The 21,375-nt window shown below is 41.3% G+C and overlaps 1 protein-coding gene across 7 annotated transcripts in view; it reads right to left on the minus strand.

The window, feature by feature from the left end:
* Positions 1-8,426: 8,426 nt before the first annotated feature.
* The window catches only part of LOC135208739 (putative leucine-rich repeat-containing protein DDB_G0290503), a 67,555-nt gene continuing 54,606 nt past the window's right edge, over positions 8,427-21,375 (minus strand). For all 7 annotated transcript variants that reach the window (XM_064241232.1, XM_064241234.1, XM_064241230.1 and 4 more), the window contains 3 exons: positions 12,864-13,000; positions 10,911-11,409; positions 8,427-9,470 (listed from right to left, as the gene is read on the minus strand). In XM_064241232.1, coding sequence (XP_064097302.1) covers positions 9,324-9,470; positions 10,911-11,409; positions 12,864-13,000 — 783 coding nt within the window. In that variant the 3' untranslated portion in view covers positions 8,427-9,323. The remainder of the gene's footprint in view (positions 9,471-10,910; positions 11,410-12,863; positions 13,001-21,375) is intronic.

Genomic DNA, 21,375 nt, shown 5'->3' on the forward strand with positions numbered 1-21,375 from the left:
TATATATATATATATAATATATATGTATATGGAATAATAAAAAGAAAGGTACAAATGCAACTGTATAACTTAATGTATGCATACAATTGTTAATAAACTGTTATTTTCACCATATGTTTTTTTTCTCCTTTCTATTCTTTTAACTTAATTAATAATTAATAATAATAATAATAATTAATAATAATAATAATAATAATAATAATAATAATAATAATAATAATAATAATAATAAATATATAAACAAATAAAAAATTTTAAAAATATAAATGATGAGAACTGAACAAAAAGGTCCCTTTTAATCTCTCTCTCTCTCTCTCTCTCTCTTTAATACTGAGTGATCACTCAATCATAAAAGCGAAAGGAAATACCACTGATAAAACAGAAATACGTAAGCAAGTATTTCTACATTTTATATAGACGCGCGCGCGGTTATCAGTGCCTGAAGCCGGCTGACAACATTCAAATTTTATTCCTTAAACTCATAACAACATTCGTTACTGTGATACATATTACCAACTTTAATCTGAGAGTGGCCACAACCTTTTTATAATGTTATAATCAAAGCATTAATTCATATGATAAGCATCACAGCAAGGGTTTAAATTGACAATCATTAATGCAAGGATTTAAACTGAGAACCATTACAGCAATGACTGACTACCATTACAGGAAGGATTTAAACTGACAAACATTACAGCAATGACTGACTACCATTACAGGAAGGATTTAAACTGACAGCCATTACAGTAATGACTGACTACCATTACAGGAAGGATTTAAACTGAGAACCATTACAGCAATGACTGACTACCATTACAGGAAGGATTTAAACTGACAAACATTACAGCAATGACTGACAACCATTACAGGAAGGATTTAAACTGACAGCCATTACAGCAATGATTAACTACCATTACAGGAAGGATTTAAACTGACAAACATTACAGCAATGACTGACAACCATTACAGGAAGGATTTAAACTGACATCCATTACAGTAATGACTGACTACCATTACACGAAGGATTTAAACTGACAGCCATTACAGTAATGACTGACTACCATTACAGGAAGGATTTAAACTGACAACCATTACAGCAATGACTGAGCACCATTACAGGAAGGATGTAAACTGAGAATCATCAATGCAAGGATTTAAACTAAGAACCATTAATGCAAGGATTAAAACTGAGAACCATCAAAACAAGGCCTTATACTGAGGACCATGAGTTAAGTGGTTTAACTAGGAAGTATTACACAACTTAATATGAGAAACTTTCTTTCAAGTATAAATAAATACTGATAGAAAACCATTAGTGGAATGAATATACACGTATATATATATATATATATATATATATATATATATATATATATATATATATATATATATAAAGGTTTTTTGCCACGAAGGAAAAAAATAAAAAAGTGTAATTCATATACATAATTTGCACACACACAATGTATATGTATATATATATATATAATATATATATATATATATATATATATATATATATATATATATATATATATATACTGTGTGATTATCTTTCACATTAATCAACAACCATTTCTTGCCTCTTCAAAACATACGTTAGATCAACTGCCACAAATCTTATTAAAAAAACAGACATAACCAGATGTAAAAACATACCAAATACTACCAAAACAAGGGATAAAAACAGCATAAACCTCGAAAAAGCTATATCATTAAAGAAAAAAAAACATCTCCTAAAGAGCAAAATAAACCAAACAACAATATTGTTTTGTACTCACTCGAGGAAACTGTTATCAAAGTCAGCCTTGTATCCTGAGTAGAAGCTTCTTTCTTTCTCTCTATTGAAAAAATACTTCGGGAGGGGAAACAACAGCCGGATATCCTTTGTTTAAGGCTGTCTGTTGCGCTCAAAACAGCCTGACCTGGCTGTTAATTAACAGAAAAAACAACATTACTAAATCTTTAATTCACTGGGGAATAAATAATTTCACAGTCACAATTTGGTTACACAATTTCAACTCACATTTCACAAAATTTCATACCAATGCGCAATGTTTCCTGTTACTTTTCAAAATTTTCTTTTATTTTTCTCTTTCTCTCTTATCAGCAAGGCGACATCGATCTATTTACCCTCCCGGAATGCCATTCGTTATTCGTTTTAACTTTCCAGATGCTTTTTTTAGCGGCAAAATCACACGGAGCGCGCGCACACACGCATATTCGTGGGAGACGCTCGCTCTGTGCGTGTGTGTATAGTGCTTTTCCAGAAGACCTCACGTGTACGGCTAACTTTGCTAAGCAAAACTACACGCTTGTGTTACACGCAGAGGGTCAACAGATACACCTATGGAGATCTCTATGGGGGCTTCACCACATCCATAGCCAATACACAGAATACACAGTCACACACAGACAGAAATCCCTTTCCAAAATTCACATCGCTACTGCTGGAAGCGGCGAATGGGGAAGGGCCGAAGGGGACTCTAGTGAGAGAGTCCCTCTCTCTCTCTCTTACTCTTTCTCTTAACAAACACGCCCCTGCGAAACAGTTGAAACACAAAAGAAACGGGAGAAGGGGGAGCCTTTCACCCGACTCTTTGGCCACCGAGGGATATATGAGCGAATTATAGGCAAATCTTCTCTCAATGTCCGTTCCGTAATATTCACTCCGAGGTTTAATTTAGGCTGAGGTAAGAGAGAACCGTCGGTTCTTACCTCGCGCCTATTCAATAGCCGACTACTAGTCACTGAGTGAGTCTCTCTCTCTCTCTCTCTCTCTATGTCTGGCGAGTCTCTCACTCTCCCTCTCTCTCTCTCTCTCTGTATGTCTGTCTGTCAGTAAGGACGGACCCGCGCACCGGAGAATGAGAGCTATCTCTCTCTCTCTCTTTCTCTCTCTCCCCTCAAACCAGATGCTGTACGATACTCTGGCCCTCGGAACCGGGGCACCAACCCAAACTCGCACACCGGACTTTTGAAAAAAGACCGGTTTCTCTAAAGGACTTCTTATGTTCACACCCACGACGTAACAAGATTATCATGGAAGTCATGGAAGACGTGACACGGCGTCGCGTGGTGGACTTCGGAGAAAGGAAGGAAGAAGGACAGAGAGGAAGTCATAATTAGATACACGCCCTTGGCAATACGATTTATTATTACTTGTCCAGTCATTACACACCATGCAACATAGGCCTGTTAAATACAATACAAACAGCGGTTGATCATTCATTTGGAATTTCGTGAACGATTAACGTAATACAAGAACAATATACATCATAATCATTCATTACACTTAAAAACAACAGCCTTAGCAATAGGAAATATTGCTTATCTAGACAAGGTTAATCTACGCATGACATGTAATACAGATTGGGCCTATGTTAAATATAAACAGCGATTAATGATTCATTTGGAATTCCACGAACGATTAACGTAATACAAAACCAATTTCAATCATTAATCATTCATATTACAAGTAAAAGTAAATGTTCAGGGGTCGGGAGCAACGCGTATCGAGTAGTGCAGGTCAGACAATGCAATCCAAGGTCTACGCCCTTGAAATTTCATCGTAAGGTTCGAGGTCACTGTCTAGGTCATGGGTCACGGCGATAGGACAACGAAAATCGACGCAAACCAACAGGTATTCGAGACTGATTAATGATATCGCAAATAGAAGCAACGCCAGAGGAGAATAAAGAACTAACTGGCAACTCAATCTACACCCGATCTACGCTTACGCAGTCTAGACTGCTGGACGCATTGATCTGAGACCAGTTCAGTGATAGGTTGTTACATGGCGAGCTGAAAAGCGCTCGCTTGCTTTTCCAATCTAATATAAATTTACAAAGCAACTTTTGTGAGATTACCCACTGAACAGACACGTATTTATCTATCTACAATTGATTATCTAAATCAATGCCAGAAACGGTTTAACTACGACAGTTTCTAGAAAAAATAAAAATCATTTTCATATCCGTTGGCTTCGTATTACAACTGAACGCATCCGCACAGATTAAGCGTATAAGGTTTAGCAACCTGTATTTTTACACCCATTCTTATTATTCTGCTGTTATCTTCGTCTGGGAAAATTTAGCAGATGGCATTACTTAAAAATAAAAATGATCTTTTTAAATCTTTTCAACTAAATATAGAATTTTATAACAGGAAAAATTGCAGAAAAAATTTAAATCAAAATAACTATCATATGAATATACGTCTAAACCTCATTACTCCACATACTATTTTATTTTCATCATTCCTGTACTGTTTCAATGTAAATTAAAGTGTGTGTATATGTATGTATGTATATATATATATATATATATATATATATATATATATATATATATATATATATATATATATATATATATATATAATTCTACTCCAATTTTTCGTCATACAGATAAAAGCAACGCTGCGAGCCTGTGATTCGTATTGTGCTTTTACAATACCCTTATTTCCATGATGTACCATTAAGCATTGCAGCCTTATTACTAGGGACAGATAGACCTGTTTTGTCTAGGGGAGTTAGGCCTACTGTTGTTTCTTGGGCGGATAGACTTGTCCTGGTACAAGGGCCGATAGGCCTACTGTTTCTTAGGGCAGATAAACTTGCCCTGGTACTATGGCAGGCTACTGCTTCTTGGGGCAGTTCGATTTGTCCTGATGCTAGGGCAGTTAGATCTACTGCTTTTTTGGCTCGATACTTGCCCTGGTACTATAGGGAAGATATGCCTACTGCGTGGTACAAGGGCAGACAGACCTACAGCTTCTTTGGAGATAGACTTGCCCTGGTACTTGGGAGAGATAGGCCTACTGATATTTTAGGCTGGAAGGCAGGCCTATACGACTGCAAGCACAGCTTACAAGTATACTGTGAGCAGGAGCTACTATCTTTGGCACAAGGTCAGCTTACTCTAATGACAGTGAGAGAGAGAGAGAGCGAGAGTCAGCTTAGTCTATTGTCTCAAAAAGCGAGAAATTTCACCTTATTTTAATAGTCTTCGAGAGAGAGAGAGAGAGATAGACGACGACGGCGGGGAGGTCGAGTTTAATACATGACAAATCCAAATGACAGGATTTTATAGCAATGGTAATATTACAGATCTGCGTGAGGCATTGATTGGTAGCAAAATGGACAAGTTGCGTTGCCTACCTAACCCTTACGATAACATTAAAATAAAACCTATAAAAAATTTACGTAAAACAAAATTCTTAATACACAAAGACTGCAAAAAGTACATCGAACATGGTCCAATTTCCAAAATACTGTTTTTTCGTCTAAAACTGCTCCTAGTTTCAGTACTAGGTCTAGCTGTGGCTTCCAACACGCTCACACACGTAACAAAGGCAATATGCACACACACACACACACACACACACACAGGAAGCTCATGCCGCTGGCGTCGAGCATACAGGAAGAACAGCAAAAGCAGTAGCAGGCAGCTACAGGTTTAGTAGCTGCGTGCCGGTCCATCGTCGGACCTACCTTGCTAGCCTCCGAAGAGAAGAAGATAGGAAAGAGGAGGAACCAGGACAGAGAACGCTGAACGCAAAACACGACAGCAGCTTTAAAACGCGAGCGGATTTTCAGCAGCGGAGTCAAGTTATGAAGGGGTTGGTTGGTCGACATAATACGCACCAACAACGGTGGAGATCTCTATCTCCTCCCTCCTCTCCCTCACCCAACCCTCCACCAACGTATTCATGAGAGCAGGAATCAATACGGATGGGAAAGCAGTGGGACATGTCTTCATGATGGATGGGTAGACGGCAGGACGAACACAAAATCACGTGTTCGTGTTTTGTTCATCTTTAAATCCTCGTTCTCATTCACAAGAAGTGTTCGGTTGTGCTGCTAAATATAGGTATTTACTAGAGCCCAATCCTCATTCACAAAATTAAAGCAAGCCATTTTCCCTCAACAGGAAACGCCTTTAATAAAATATTAAGCCATTTTAACAAGAAATCACTTTAAATAAAAATCAAGCAGCTTCCCCCCTTAGTACAGAAAATTGCTTTAAGTACAACAGAAAATCATGCATTGTCCCATTCATTCTTCAGATGCTGGATCGCGCATAATTTTCCACATCATACCTGAGCTGCTATATAAATTTCATACAATACAAGTGACCGAGTACTTTTGTTTTACAGATGACGTAATCTTTTGATTTTTCTGAATTGTTCAAGACCAAAAATGTAGCTATCAGTGGTGTGTGTGTGTGTGTGTTAACAATGCCCGACGGACAAACATTGTTGCCGTATCAAAGGCGAAGCAGGATAACGTCAAAAGCGTTGAAACGAGGGAAGTAGATCTGGTAACAAGGCAAACTCTGGTAAGCAATTGTTAATTGGTAACAATGTTTGTCTGTCGGACGTTGTTCGACCGTGTGAACGGACCCTTTAAGCAGGGATACACCAATCTAGGTAAACTATTCATCACCTATGAATGACTAAATAGAAAGCAAATGTTGATATACAAGACACTAAAGCAGGATGTAATCTTAACTATTTCTTGATATGCTTTTTAGAAGAGCTCTTCAGAAAAAGCCCCAGTTTTGGAGTAGTTCTCATAAATGTTGACCACAAATATTAATGCCAATAGGCATTACAACTTAATCATATGCATTTCATACTAAATTCATACTTGAAGTTCACTCATATCATTAAAATCAAGTCAAAGAAAGGTTAACCGACTATTAGGTCATTCATTGAAAGTAAACACGGAAAAAATGTACTGAAGTTTCTTTGGCGCAGTCAAGTTTCCTGTACATACTGAAGTTTCTTTGGTGCAATCAAGTTTCCTGTACAGTGTATAAACTTGTATGAAACTCTCAGCTAGCCATGGTGGCTTGTGTTATTGCGGTGCCAGATGTATGATCATGGCTAACTTTAGCCTTAAAACAAAACCTACTGAGGCTAGGGGGCTGCATTTTGTTATGTTTGATGGTTGAAGGTTGGCTGATCTACATACCAATTTGCAGCCCTCTAGCCTCAGTAGTTTATAAGATCTGAGGGCTGACAGAAAAAGTGTAAACAGACAAAGTCGTCACAATAGTTTTCTTTTACAGAAAACTAAAAGGTTTTAAAGGCATAACAGGAAGAAAACCTTGCAGTTGCACCGTGAACCAATTGTTAGGAGAGGGAGAAAAGTGTGACAGAAGGCATATGAAAGGAGATACCGAAAAAGGAAAGAAATGGATTTGCAGCTAGGGGCTGAAGTGGACTGACCACACTACCAGCTAAAGGATGATAGGTACCGTTATATACTTTCCTTGACAGAGCATTTACACTTATCCCACATTTTTGTCAAGGCAAAAGAGAAAAAGAACAATGTAAGAGCAATGTTTATTGAAAAATAAAATTAATCTTTTGCATACCTGAGTCCCATCTTGGGAGCACAGGCTGCAATATCTTGGGGTAAAACATTTGGAAACTTTAATTTCAAAACTGTTTTACAAAAGTTTTCAAATCAAATTTCTTCGATTACATTCCATAAGTAATGTCAAAAACTTATAACCCATGGACTAGATTTTATGACTCGCTTATAACAATGGCACATGTGACTCAGGACCAATATCAACCTCAGTTAAAAGAAAATAAAGAAATTCAAATGATTATTAGAACACTGACAGCATATGGCAATATTTCCATCTCATACGAGACACAAATGCAGAATATGATGAGAAATGCAAAAAGACCAAGCCATGATACAAATACACAACTCAAGATGTAATTCTCTGTGTGAAATTCATAGAATTGTAGGCTCACAAATATAGTAGCAGACTGCAATAACAATGAAAAAGTATAGGACTTAAGTAATGCTACTTTTATATAAGAAAATAAGTTACAGATATACAAACACTCTCATTTAAAAATATGGAAAAAGAACTTGGCATCGAACCGTCAACATCAAATGCCAAAGAAAATTGTTCTCTAGCCTCAAAACAATAAGGAATATGTTACGAACTTCACTAAGGACTAACTAAGCTTTCAATACAAACATAAACAACAGTATAAAAGCTTCTTGTCATTCTCAGAAGATTTGTGAATTCATAAGTAAAGACAACCAGTATCACATAAAAATATTTGCACAAGATTTAATTAAAATTTAATCATGGAGTTCCTTTTCCTCCATTAAAATTATTTAATTTTAGCCTGTTACATCGAAGGCACATGTAGATCACGTTTTATACATCAAATTCTAAAGTTCAATCCAAATTACTTTTTTTAAGTAGTATAACAAGACTACCAGTCAAAACTTAGCTGTCACGTGGCCGGCCAAGATTTTTGTATAAAATAAATTGATAATGTAGCAAGCATTCAAGTTTAAAACAGCCCACTAAAAACTAGCACATATATCACAAAACAGCACCAAAGCTAGGCACTCTTATCCAAACCCTAATACAGTCACACACAGATCAAGTTGTGTTTGTTAATAAAACACATGGACACCTGCCAAGACCCAGATGCCGATCAAATTCCTTCCCAACACTAGCAAATACCACTCTTCCACAGGTGGTATATTCTTTAAAAAGTAAATACCACCTTTCCATATATGGTATATTAAACAAATGCGACGTGGAAAAAACACTGTCACTTTGGAAAAATTTGTTAGCTGCATACACCAATGTTGAAACTACAAAAAAGATTTTCCATAAAAATTATTGTCAAAACTGGACCATTTCATACTGCACCTGCTAACCAGGTGCAAGATATTACCAATTTCACTTGAGAACTGTCTATGAATGATCCTTCCAAATTCACTACTTTGCAAAAATTATATGCTTAAAATCAATGAAATTCAACTACTATCACAAGTTATTTCATGAATATGATAGACAAACAGCTTCATAGAGGGAATAAAAATTGGAAAGTTATTGATACTAATATTAAAATACCTTTCGAACTATGAGAGATTGCTCCTCCCAAGAGGTGTGTTTTATGAATGTACGTCCATTACAAGGACCAATGAACCATCATAGAATGAGCAGTACTAACACCATATGTCTTGCCTATGGGACATCATTCACCACTTATGGATCTTTCCTTTGTCATTCTGGATAGAGGTCCAATGCCCTGCATTTCACTTAGGTCTCTAATATCTAGGAGTCCGTTTCAACTTTTTTCAATCGTCACTTTTTATTCACGAATCAAACCCAACCGGTCAGTCCTATGAAAGTCTACATATCACTCAGTCAAATTACAATTATAAAAATAATACGACTAAAACAATAAATTAATTATACAATTGTCTTGTTTAGATACACAACCAAAAAAATAGGAAAAAATCATTTTTACATTGACCCCACCACAGATCTTTACGAAGAAGGAGCTTCATTGACATACCGAGATAATATTGTAGACACCTGATTCAACTTACGTAGGGTGACGTTGGCAGGATCTTGGTCATATGATGTATCGTGAGTTGGTACATCACTTTCGGATGTTTTGGCAGAGGATCTTATCTGTCAAACAGAACCATAAGTATCAGTGTTAAAACTGGTAAACAGCTACATGCTTCAAAAAAAAAAAAAGTTATGTAACAAATTCATGCAACAATATGCTGCATGTTTGTACATATGCGATGAATTACAGTATACAGTTTACTATTAATACGTAAATCAATCTTGACATGTATGCCTCTCTGCAATTATTAAATGATTCATTTGTGATTGTGGCAACAATGTCATTACAGTGTTTTAATATCAGTATTAGGTATTTTAACATTAGTATCAATAACTTCCTGTGTGTGAGGCCTTTGTGTACCTTTTGAGTTACAATATAACCAGTTCTAAAGCTTTCTTGTACATACTTCACTTTTGGCAATGCAACCTCAATTTCCCCTCCCACATGACAGGGTCCATCTTGACATCATACCATGACTGACATCTGGTCATTCTCATAATTTTTGCCAAGTGGCAGAAAGTCTGTCTTTCAGAAACTATTCTGTAATACAATCCATTCAAACTACCACGTTATACCCAAAACAACCTTGACTTATTCAAATCAATTTTAGTGATGCCTTTTGACATAGTGGAAAAAAAACTTGCACATCAACATTGGAATTAATATTTGAAAATATATACTTTAATATCTAATTTGGATTTCTAACAGACAAGAAGAAAAAAGTTTTCATCTTTGAAGGCATTTTTAGTGAACTTGTACAAATCTTGTCTAATATTCCACTGGGTAACATTTTGGGACCTTTGCTTTTTAGTCCTCACAAGAGATGACCATTCAGTATTCTTTTTTGACTTAACAGAGATCTGAACTAAGGCATTATGGATTAGCTAAACCTCAAACTATACTCCCATGCCACGATTTCATCATCACAGGTAACACTGTACTTGAAAGATTCTGAATATCTCACAATACTTTGTTGCCACTGACTATAATATTTATGTTACACAGCACTTAATGCGGCTAGAAAACTAGACATTGTTTATAAGACCCCCTATATCTACAGACATAATAGCATTAACCTGCCTTGATGTTAGCAGCCCCCAACAACCTGATTTACACAAGGTTACTCAAAACTATGGTCCTCTTATTCCCAACAACAATAATAAAGAATTAAACTACTGTCAAATGGTATCTCATTCAACCACCTTCTATAGATGCTAGTTAACCAACAGGAACATCCAATACATATCACCCTTAGTACTTGAACATGAAGGACTAATGCTGCTAACTTCCTAGCAGCTCACAAATCGAATCTATGGATGCGCAGAACTGTCAAACAACCCAGAACTGAAAATTGAATTTGGGCAGTTATCCCCTGAAATCCCAAACCTATGATGTGTTAGTAACCATGAGAATCACAATAGTACAGTACATAATTCTAAATTGGAAAGAAAAATAACTACGCTTAATCTAAAACCTGCAAGAAGCTAACATTAACTTACAGACTCAGGGAGTGCCTGTATGAATCTCCCTAACTCAAAATCCACAGGTAAGAGAAGGTTTGGAAATTCTGCATTGGCAGCCTCATCGCTCTGAAGAATCTCCGAGGCTCTGTATATCTTCCCAAGAGCAGGAAGGGGCATGTCGATCCCCAAAAAGCTACCAGTCTTGTGAGAAGAGACAATTGGGTCCTTTCTTTCAACCAGTTCCTTTTCACCCGTGGATTGTTCCTTTTCTGTGGCCTCATGTTTCTTTTTTGTACTAGGTTGGGATGTGTTTCTGTATTCGCCAATGTTGATTTTCAAAGATGACTCAGGTTTGACATTCTTGCAGTTAATTTCTTGCTTCTTGTTATCGATGCCAAAATTTGACTGTAGCCTGTCAGCTGCATTGCGGACTGTTATGCTTCCATCTTGAAAAACACTGGCATCAGAATCACTTGAAGAAGACCCAATATAGCCTAAGCTAGAGACTTTCGTTGTACTATGCCCTCTCTTTCCACTGAAAATTAAAAATAAGAAATCCAACTTAACATCTATTCGTGATAAAACTCAATGACAAATAAACATTTTCAATATAAACTATGAGAAATGGTAGTCACTTCCTTGTCAAAGTATTAGGATTGTGTTGATTATATACTTTGAAGAGTAAGCATATAGTATTTAACAGCGCTTAACCAACACATTCCACTACCAGTTCTCCCTCATGCCTTGTGAACTAAGGACTTCTGTTAAATTGGACCACTCATGTCTTTTATCTGCACAAATCTCAAATTATGTGGGAGATATGTAATTTCCCTTGTGATATCATTTCTAACACTAAACTTTCTACTGATGCCTAATATTCTTCTTAAAGCTTTATTCTCAAATTGACAGTCTTGACATGCAGTTTCAGCATCATACCATGACATGTCTGAATAACAATACGTTATACTAGACTTGGACATAACCTTACTTTCAAATGCCATTTCAGCCTACTTGATTTCCGAATCTCATCCACACTGGCAATTGTTGGAGTTGACTTTTTAGTCTTTCACTAAATTCCAATTTAAGAGAACTTGTACTGTACATTTATCATTGAGCCCAAAATATATGAAAAAGCAAGCCTCAATAACGGTTTCCCCGAACTTCTCTGTGGGTTTCTCTCTTTCTTCATCAGCTGAAACCCCTATGGGTAGATGCAACTGACTATAAACCTAAGAAGGTTCCAAAGGGAAATCAGCCAGCACTGACACAAGTTACTAGAGGAAAAGGTGATGAAAAATGAACAGCATGAGGGAACAGAAAATAAAACCAATAAACCATAAATTCAGGAGGCATCACCATTGGGCAGGAATGAATTTTCTCATCATTTAAATATTTGTAGGTCAGAAGTCAAATTCAAAACTATTTAATCTTTTTATGCTTATAATGATTAGAAGAATAGAGTAAACTAAGAACTCATCCTGTCTGGTAAACAATTAATTTCTAATCCAATCTGTCAAATTACCTGTATTGTACTGACTTCTTACACAAAAACATGGGGAAAAAACTGATTACACAAATCTCCCTACCAAAATGCCCTCCAAGGTGTAAAAGACTTTCACCCAGCAAAGATAAGAAAAAGAGAAAACATAACAATAATCAACTGATAAGATGGAAACAAAAGACGAATAACAGCAATTCCACATCAATTCTAACCTAAACTAATCCTACACTTTGCACTTAACATTCAATTTGAGAGATTTACCTAAAAAATTAAGTCTCAAATAGTAGCATAGCAAAAAATAATAATAATATTGTAGACGACGAGTACGCAAGTATGCAAAGTTAAAGTGCTACTTTAGTAGTTTATATTTGACAATACTGTAATCTTATCATAAAAGTAAGTTTACATACATCATATAATCTACAAAAAGAGAAAAATATTTTCTTCTAAATGAGCCCTCCCACCTTCATCACTGCAGTAGTATTTACCTTGTGGGACGACTGCTACATCTAACCACTGGTCTCCCTTTCATCAACATGTTTGATTGTGGAGAAACTGGTGGAGAGTTGTTGATGGGAGTAGAAGAAGCCATGTTTGGAAATTCAAGCATTCGAGTCAGGGAGTTCTGCAACATGCAAAAGTTAATATACAGTACCAAGTTACAATACGTACCATGCTAGAACCATCCTAACTATGACATTACCACAGAACAAGCACATGCCACATATAAAAATTAAAATTTGGTCTTGCTTTACAGTGAAATATAGTATGAAATCTCTTATGGGTAACAGTTTCATTTTCACAAGCTATAACCTTTTATTACTGTCCATCACTATAGTTCATAGTTATGGGTACGGTAGATTATAACATATATTTTTTTACAATACCATAAGGAATATTTTCATACTTCAGTCATTCACAGTACATATACAACACTACCTAATTTTTTTTTAAATGATGACGGATTACTAAACAAGGTTCAGCTAAAAAAATCCAAAGCTATTCCTTTTGCAAATTAATGAGACACAGTGATCAAGCATATATATCATGACTAAGCAGTAAATTTTTATCAAATCCTGTGCAAAGATACAACTCTTAGGAAATCTTGTCAAGCTATGAGTCAAACTCATAAGACTGATGTAAGATAACCTCTTCACCCAACTAGAAATGAAAGTTTGGATGCCAAAAACTTCTTTCTATTAAAAATGCCTTACATTTCAACCCAAGTTACCATTTAGCACAAGATTTTATGAGCTTTCCTTCTTAAGTTGAAAGCCATCTTTTCATGACTTCAAGGAAGAGAGAGAGAGAGAGAGAGAGAGAGAGAGAGAGAGAGAGAGAGAGAGAGAGAGAGAGAGAGAGAGAGAGAGAGAGAGAGATAAAAGTTCCAATTACTAATGCGCATAAGAAATACAAAGAGACAATTCTGTAACAGTACAAACTCTGATTAATGCAGATGGTTGGTTTGCAAATTGCTTATACAAACAATTTCTCAACATTACTTGCAGGCATCAAGCACAGTACTAACAAAGTAAGTTACCCTAAAAAAAGGTTCTCTGTTATAATATTGTACCTAATACACCTTATACCTTCTATAAAAGCAATAATATATACTAAAAAATAATAACAGTACAGAACAGAATACTGTAATACCTTTCTTATCCACTTATTCTGTATAAGCACTATGTCTCTAACAGCCAATTTTTTTTTTCAGTCCAAAAGGCGTAAAATTTGTTCAGCTCTAACAGTTCTATACAGAAGCTCACTACTTAGCCATATGATGACCTTGGAATAAATTTAATCACTTGGACTTAGGTCTAATGCTGTTAGTTCATGTGACAACACCTATGTTATTTTTGTTCTCAACTTACACTGGGGTTTGGTTCCAAGACTTAGCCCTAACCAAATAAATAAAAACATTGTACAAGTTCATATACCTTCTACAAAATGGCAAACGATATTTCCTAATCTTCACTTTTTTCCTTCTAAAATGGAATACAGTAGCACTTCAACTTAACACACTTCTGGGGGTTTGGCTTTCTGATAAGCAACAGTTTGTTACGTAACACAGACCCTATACTACAACCTGCACATGAATATTTTCTAGATATGTATATCACAGCTAACAGCAATTCCACAGTTACTAACCTAAACTATGTAACCTGTACTACTTCATGTGCAACATTCAATTTGAGATTTATCTAGAAATGTATCACATCTAAAAATGACAATTTGTCGAAAATTGCATTTTTCCTAACTATACAAACCTGAGGTCCTTTAACAATAGGAAGTAGCTAGCGGCAGCTGGAACGGTCGTAAGCTTCGAACAAGGGGAGAACGGTAGTTAACTGCTTGTCCGACAGTCGCGCGGGAGGTAAACAAATCACTTTTGCTTTTGGCCCATGCAAAATACGCAGAGTGAGGGGTGGCATGAGGAGGACTATATGTAAAGGACCTCAGGTTTGTATAGTTAGGAAAAATGCAATTTTCGACAAATTGTCATTTGTTCCGATACGTAATACAAACCATCGGTCCTTTAACAATAGGAAGACTCACTTCTTGGTGGGAGGAATCTGAGTCTTTTGATGAACAGACTGGTGTTCGTCCATCCCTGGAATGCCTCCCTGGTCGTAAGAGCGAGGGAGGGATCCAAGCCTCTGTCCGATTGATCGGGGTGTGCACCGCAGGATCAATGGTCAGACCTCTCTGGGCGCGAGTACTAAGAGAGAGGCAAGCGTATCTCTTCGTACCAGCAAGCAAGAACTTGTTCCTGTTTGCAAGAGGCAACATAAGTATGGGTTGTCTCAAGCTGGCATCCACTTCCTCCCCCTTGTTGGAGGAAGTGGGTGGATATACGCTCCTATCCCTAGTGAAAGGGATAGGATGGGGCTCTGTTTGAGTAGCTCACCTGCATCTTGTCCTTATCCAGCAGGGTGACGACCGTGTCCCTCTAACCACAGTAGAGGGGAAGAAAAAGATGGGAATAGGAGCCAGTCACACTCTCATTCACTCATCCATTCTTATGGTCACACCAGGACTCGATGCTGTTCAGCCTGCGAGGGTCTGGGTTCACTACACAACGTGTTGAGCAGCCACCACGGGTCCCAAGGAAAAGATCCAAGGACCTGTGGGCAATATCCCGAAGGTAGAAGGAAGGGCATGTGGTCTGGTTGACCAGACCCCTGCCTTCAGTACCTGCGCCACGGAGAAGTTCTTGCGGACAAGGCAGCATCTCCTTCGCATCGAAGGCGGTGAAGTCCATTAGGGAGGGGATTGTGAACGACTCGAACCAATCGTCAGGGACCGAAGGGTTTCTGAGTCTTCGCTACGAAGTTCGGTACGAAATCGAGCGTCACGGATCCCCATCCCCTGGATGCTTGACTTCGCAGGAGAAGTCATGCAGTTCCTCAGAGGAAAAGAAGGGAAATAGTCGCATGACCTATCCCTCTTCTCTCTACTTCGGTTGATGTCCAGTACCATACTGGTCTGTCCGTTTGCCACGAAGTCTCCTCGCATCCTCCTATCCCATGCAGCGAAGTTCTCGGTAGTGGATAGGACACCGACACTCCATGGTGGGTGTCAATGGTATGGGTACTGTGACAAGCTATTAAAACGAAGTAATGATTGCTCTGTAACAACCGAACTAAGTCAACAGCGTAGTTCGTAACTGACATCGGGCGGGGCCTCTGACCGCTGCCGACTGACTGCGTTCGGTAGGAGGCAAGTTGTCAAAGCAATCCGAGTAAGTCACGTGACCTTCGCCTTTAAAGGGTTTATGCCGAGAGACCAAACAAATAATGTATTTGTTTGGCACCAACGCCGGACAGCGAGGTGATGATTCTCTTAAGGCATGTGCCCAACAGGCGAAAGTCAATTGCCTTCTAGAGACCGAGGTCCCTGAAGGTAAAACATCTCATGGTTGTTGAATCTCAGCTAAGGAGAAACAAACAACTATGTACCGTTGAAGACGAAGGTAGAGATTGAATGCAACCGTACGTCTTCACAGATGATCGAGGAGAACGGATTCTCAAGATTCATAACCTGTGCTTACAAATGACTGAAAACGCTAACCGCTATTTCATTGCTGTCCGGTGAGGAATCGTAGTTGCAATAAAAGCGAAGCGCTTCCAGTAATGAAGACAGGGAACCTACTCCGCCTGAAGAACTGCTTCTCATGGGCTGAACAGTTTGGAAGTAGAGCAGTCATGGTCCGGAGGGGAGTGAGGCGATGTTCCTTTCTGACACATCTCGTAATTCGGGTTGACACAATGAACAATTGTACACCTACGAATACGAGATATTTTGAAGACAAACTCAGATGTCTGCAAAATCATTCGCATTATCGCAGTGCGATGCAGCGGGAGACTTGTACAGACTTCTGGTTTTACCAGTGCGGTAAACAGAAAGATGAAAGAAAGTCCAAGAGATATCTCTGTTGAAAATTCTCGCAATGTCGAAGGCGATGGAATCTAGCGTCACAGCAGTAGATGGTCCTCATTATTGCGAGAATCCCCGTTAATCAGAGACCTAGTCCATGATTGTTGGGCAGAGATACGGTTCGGTAGTCAATCAAAGAGGGGAGGGGAGAGAGACATACATGACCGTGCATATCGGAGGCCCAGCTGATACTGAGCTGCTATCAGGCAGTTCAATACGCAGTAGTTGAGCCTGAGCTCTCGCTGACTCGTCATCCTGAGTTGCCAGGTAATCCATTATTCCACGAAGGAATGCGTTCGGCTAGAACTACCGAGCATAAAAGATATGTACGAGCAATTATATTTAGGCGAAATGAATTTCGGTAAATATAAAAGTTGAAATGGTGTTGTCGTGACAAAACCATAAGTATATAAAAGTTGAAATGGTGTTGTCGTGACAAAACCATAAGTATATAAAATTGAAAACTGAAAACTCCTGGGAGGTTGCAGGCAACCCGAGTTGCAGTTCAATTAGAATACTTCTCTCATAAGTCGCAATCCGTAGATTAACTAGGATATGCGCCTACCCCTCGGACAATTCAACTGCTTAGTAGAATCATGTCGCGAGGTTAATATACGTAGTATATTTGTAGGATTCTGAACAACGATCTCCATCCTAAATTCTTTCCTTCAAGAAAACAAAATAAGGATTGGAGATCGACCACCTTCGATCTCTATCAAAGAGAGTGAAGGAGAAGTCTTCCCGAAGGAAAGCTTCAAGGGTGAAACAGAATACTAAGACGATAGTTCAAGCTAAAATGGATATCCCGTCCATTTCGTCTATTACAGGTTGGTCGCCTACTGTGAGATAGTTTCTTTCAGCAGCAGTCTTCTTCCCAATGCTAGAAATTCCAGGAATTCGAGCATAGGCGAGGTTCCCGATTATCGTGTATATCGGGGTTATCGTCTCGCTCACTTTGGACCTGTGGTCTCGCGTAAGTGTTTGGAGTTCGTAAAAAACTCGAACACTGAATGCGTTAGAAATTCCGTAGAATTCTAAGCAGTCTGCGAAACCCCCACCGAATTCGTCAAACGATATCGGCTGGTGGTCCTCTCGATTCCCGTAGAAATCGAGAATGGGGCAGGATTCCTCCTCAACGACCGGGGCTTACGTCAGGTAGGACCCGCAAGGTCCCCCCGGTAGCGCAGTCCCGAACGTGGGATCCTACGAGAAATCTCTGTAGGATCCCTCCCCTTTCCTCGTAACCGTAAGGAGAGAGGGAATGGGGGAAGGAATTGATACTCGCTCGCCTTCCCAGTGGAACTAGCAGTTGGAGAAGAGTAGGAGCAGCCATCGCCTTGCGGCGATGGCCTCTCAGAGTCTGGGAAAACGTATCGTCAGGAGAACACGTTTTTCCCGCGGAGGGTTACGAACTCTCACTGTAGGTAAGGGTCTGCCGCCACTGTGAACGTCGTCTGGTGGGGCTGATCGACACCTGACAGGATGAGAGCCGATACCGTCCTCCGACTCATTCCAGTCCTCGTCGAGGTCGAAACCTCTCAGGAGGACCCGAAGGAGTATTTAAATACGGTGTCCGAAGACACGTGTAGAAACGCCGCTGTCGCAGTAGAGGAGGTGGAAGTAGCTTGATCGACCGGACCAGAACTGAGAGAGCCTTCTTGTCCGGAGACGAGAGCTCTGGTTCGAGACAGAATCGGCAAGCTCCGATCGCGGCAGACCCACCGTCGGTTTGGGTTCCTCTCGGGCCCCAAAACGACTCGAGCAGAGACGTGGGCTCTGCTGGTGGGAGCGGCAATCCTTCCGCAAGGTCATTATGCTGACGAATCAGCTTAATGACTTCTGCAAATTCCTCTGTATCTCGGGAGTAACCGCGTCTTGCGGAGTAGGACCGTCCAGTCCCTCCAACAAGAACAGATCCCGAGATACTCCTCCTTCAGAAAGAGGAACAGCGGCAGACCCCTGACGGTCGCCTCCAGCTACTTGCGCGTATGTCCTGGGGTTGAAGGTACAGGAGAGGCAGACCTGACGCTCCCCCCTAGCTCGCTGGCAGGACCAGCGTGCTTGGAGGGCTGCTGCTGATCGTCCACGCAGTGCGATCGAGCAGCAGGGCCTAGCCTTGCCGCTCGCCTGGGGCGAGAGGCTCGGCTGAGAACGTCGACGCTGATCTCTAGCGTCAGGCGAGCTGTTGCTGGTTACCGTCTCGCCCGGTCCCGATGGGAGCGGCGTCAGGTGACCTGCTAGGGCTCGTTGTCGCGGTGAGACCGGCGAGCGTCCTCTCGGCGCGTCGAGCCGCTGGTACCAAGCCGTGGCTGGTACCGACGACACCCCCGCGGGGACCCCCTTCCTCGCCATCACCCGTGGCTAGGTCAGCGACCGTCACGTCAAACCCGAGCAGCAGCTGGTCGCTGCGAGAGCGTCCACTGGCCTAGCGAGAGTCGTCTGCACGACACTCGCCAGTCTTCTGCTCCGCGCTTCGGTCTTGGCGGCGAGCGAGCTCGAGTGTCAAGACTTTGGCTGGACGGTCTCGCCGCGGTAGACCGTCCACTCGGTACTTCTCGCTAACGAGAAGCCGAGGCGGATACTGGTTTAGCGGCAGAACGCTAGAACCAGGCGAGGAAGATGCCAGCCGAAGCTGGTACTCCTCTGGTCCCCGTCTTCTTCTCCTTGGTAGAAGAAAAACGACGGGCCCTGTTCCCGAGGGAGCAGGAGGACCAGCAGAAGAGCTCCCCGCCCCGAATCGCGGAGCGAGACGGGCCCTTAGAAGGTCCCGAAGGAGCCTTCTTAGGGGGAAAAAACCCGGGTACCAGCTGGTCGCTGCAAGAGCGGCCGCTGGCCTGGCAAGAGTCACCTGAGCGTCTCTCACCAGCCTTCTGCTCCGTGCCGCGTCTTGCGCCGAGCGGAACTCTGGCGCCGAAACTTGGCTGCACGGTCTCCCGAGGGAGAACGTACACTCGGGATCTCTCGCGAACGAGAGACCGAGCCGGAACCTGGCGTAGCGGCATCGCCGCTAGCACCAGGCGAGGAAGTACCAGAGCTAACCGATACTCCTCTGGTCCCCGTCTATCTCTTCCTTACGGAAGGGGAGACGGGCCCCGCTCCCGAAGGAGCAGGAGGACCGCAGCAGGACCCGGACCCCCCGTCCCACCGGGGTGGGACGGGCCCTTAGAAGTTCCCGAAGGAGACTTCTTAGGGGGGAAGGCAGCCTTCTTCTTCTTCGGCTTATGGGCCTTAGAAGTCGAAGGGGAAGAGGCAGCAGCAGACGATGAAGACGAAGATGACAGCTTCCTCTTCCTCCTCTTTCCTCGTCAGCTCACGCAGGACAGTCGTCAGGTCCTCCCATCCAGGCCGGAGCCGGGGCTATTGCCGAAGCAACACGGCCCGACTGCACCTGTCGGAAGGACTGGGACTGGGGGAAGACACACCGTGGGCAGGACCAGCATGGACAGGCTCAGGAAGCAGGAGCGACAGGAACAGCAACCAGCTCACGAGCGGCAGGAACAGCGCAGCGGTAGACCCAGAAGGGACAGCCAAGCCAACAGCGGGGAATCACAATCAGCGGCAGGTACGGCAGGTCCAGCGATCGCCTCGTAGAATCATCGGCAGCCAGCGGAACCTGGTTCCTGGCGGCCGGTCCAGGGGCGAGGGCTGCTGGAACAGCGGAAGTCTGGGCAGGCAACACGAAGAAAACAGGCGGCGGCGGCGGCGGCAACCCCACCTCGGTACGGAGGCGGGCCCTAGTAGCGGCAGACGGCGTCATCGACACAGCATGGGGAGTGTAGACCAGGATGGGGGGGGAGCAGCATAAGCGGCCGTGGTAGTAGTGGAGACGCCGCCCCAGACCTCGCTAGACGCTGCAGCAGCCGTGGATGCTAGGCACGCCCTGCCTCGCGGTGGTACCATACATGTCCAAGGTCGTCTCCCACGGATGTAGCACTGCGGTAACATAGATAGATTAGTAAGAGGGGTTTCCCTCACGCACGGGGGGAAGAAACATGCCCCACCCCGAACGCAAGGAAGACCCCAAATACAAAATACAACGAAGAAGCTGAGCGGGGGCAAGGAAGGAAGACGAAGAATCGGATACCAAGGGAGTCGCGGGAGAGCGTTTCCGACGACTTCCTGGCTGGCAGACCTTCAGGCTTCTAACCCTAGCCCCCCCCCGCACAGCAGTGAAAAGTAATATGAAAATGAAACAGAATACTGCCTTCGGCGATTCACTTCATAGAACTTAAAGGGGAAAAGATCAATTCCCGGGTAAGAACGGAAACTTGATCCTAATAATAGATGCTATCATATATATGAAAATGAAACCGAATACTGCACTTGCGATTCCATTTCATAAAAAAAAAAAAAAAAATGTAAGGATCAATTCCCGGGTAAGAACGAAAATTGATCCAAATTAAATTTCATGCAAATAAATAAATGAAAATGAAAAGAATATTGCAATTGCGAATCCACTTTCATTGCAATCTATTATACAAAATTAAAAGGCTCGTGCCGAGCGCAATCACACTCTCGGTAACGAACGCACAGGGCAAAAATATAATGAAAAAAAGAGTACTT

This window comes from Macrobrachium nipponense, chromosome 35, assembly GCF_015104395.2.
Source record: "Macrobrachium nipponense isolate FS-2020 chromosome 35, ASM1510439v2, whole genome shotgun sequence".
NCBI classification, from domain to species: domain Eukaryota; kingdom Metazoa; phylum Arthropoda; class Malacostraca; order Decapoda; family Palaemonidae; genus Macrobrachium; species Macrobrachium nipponense.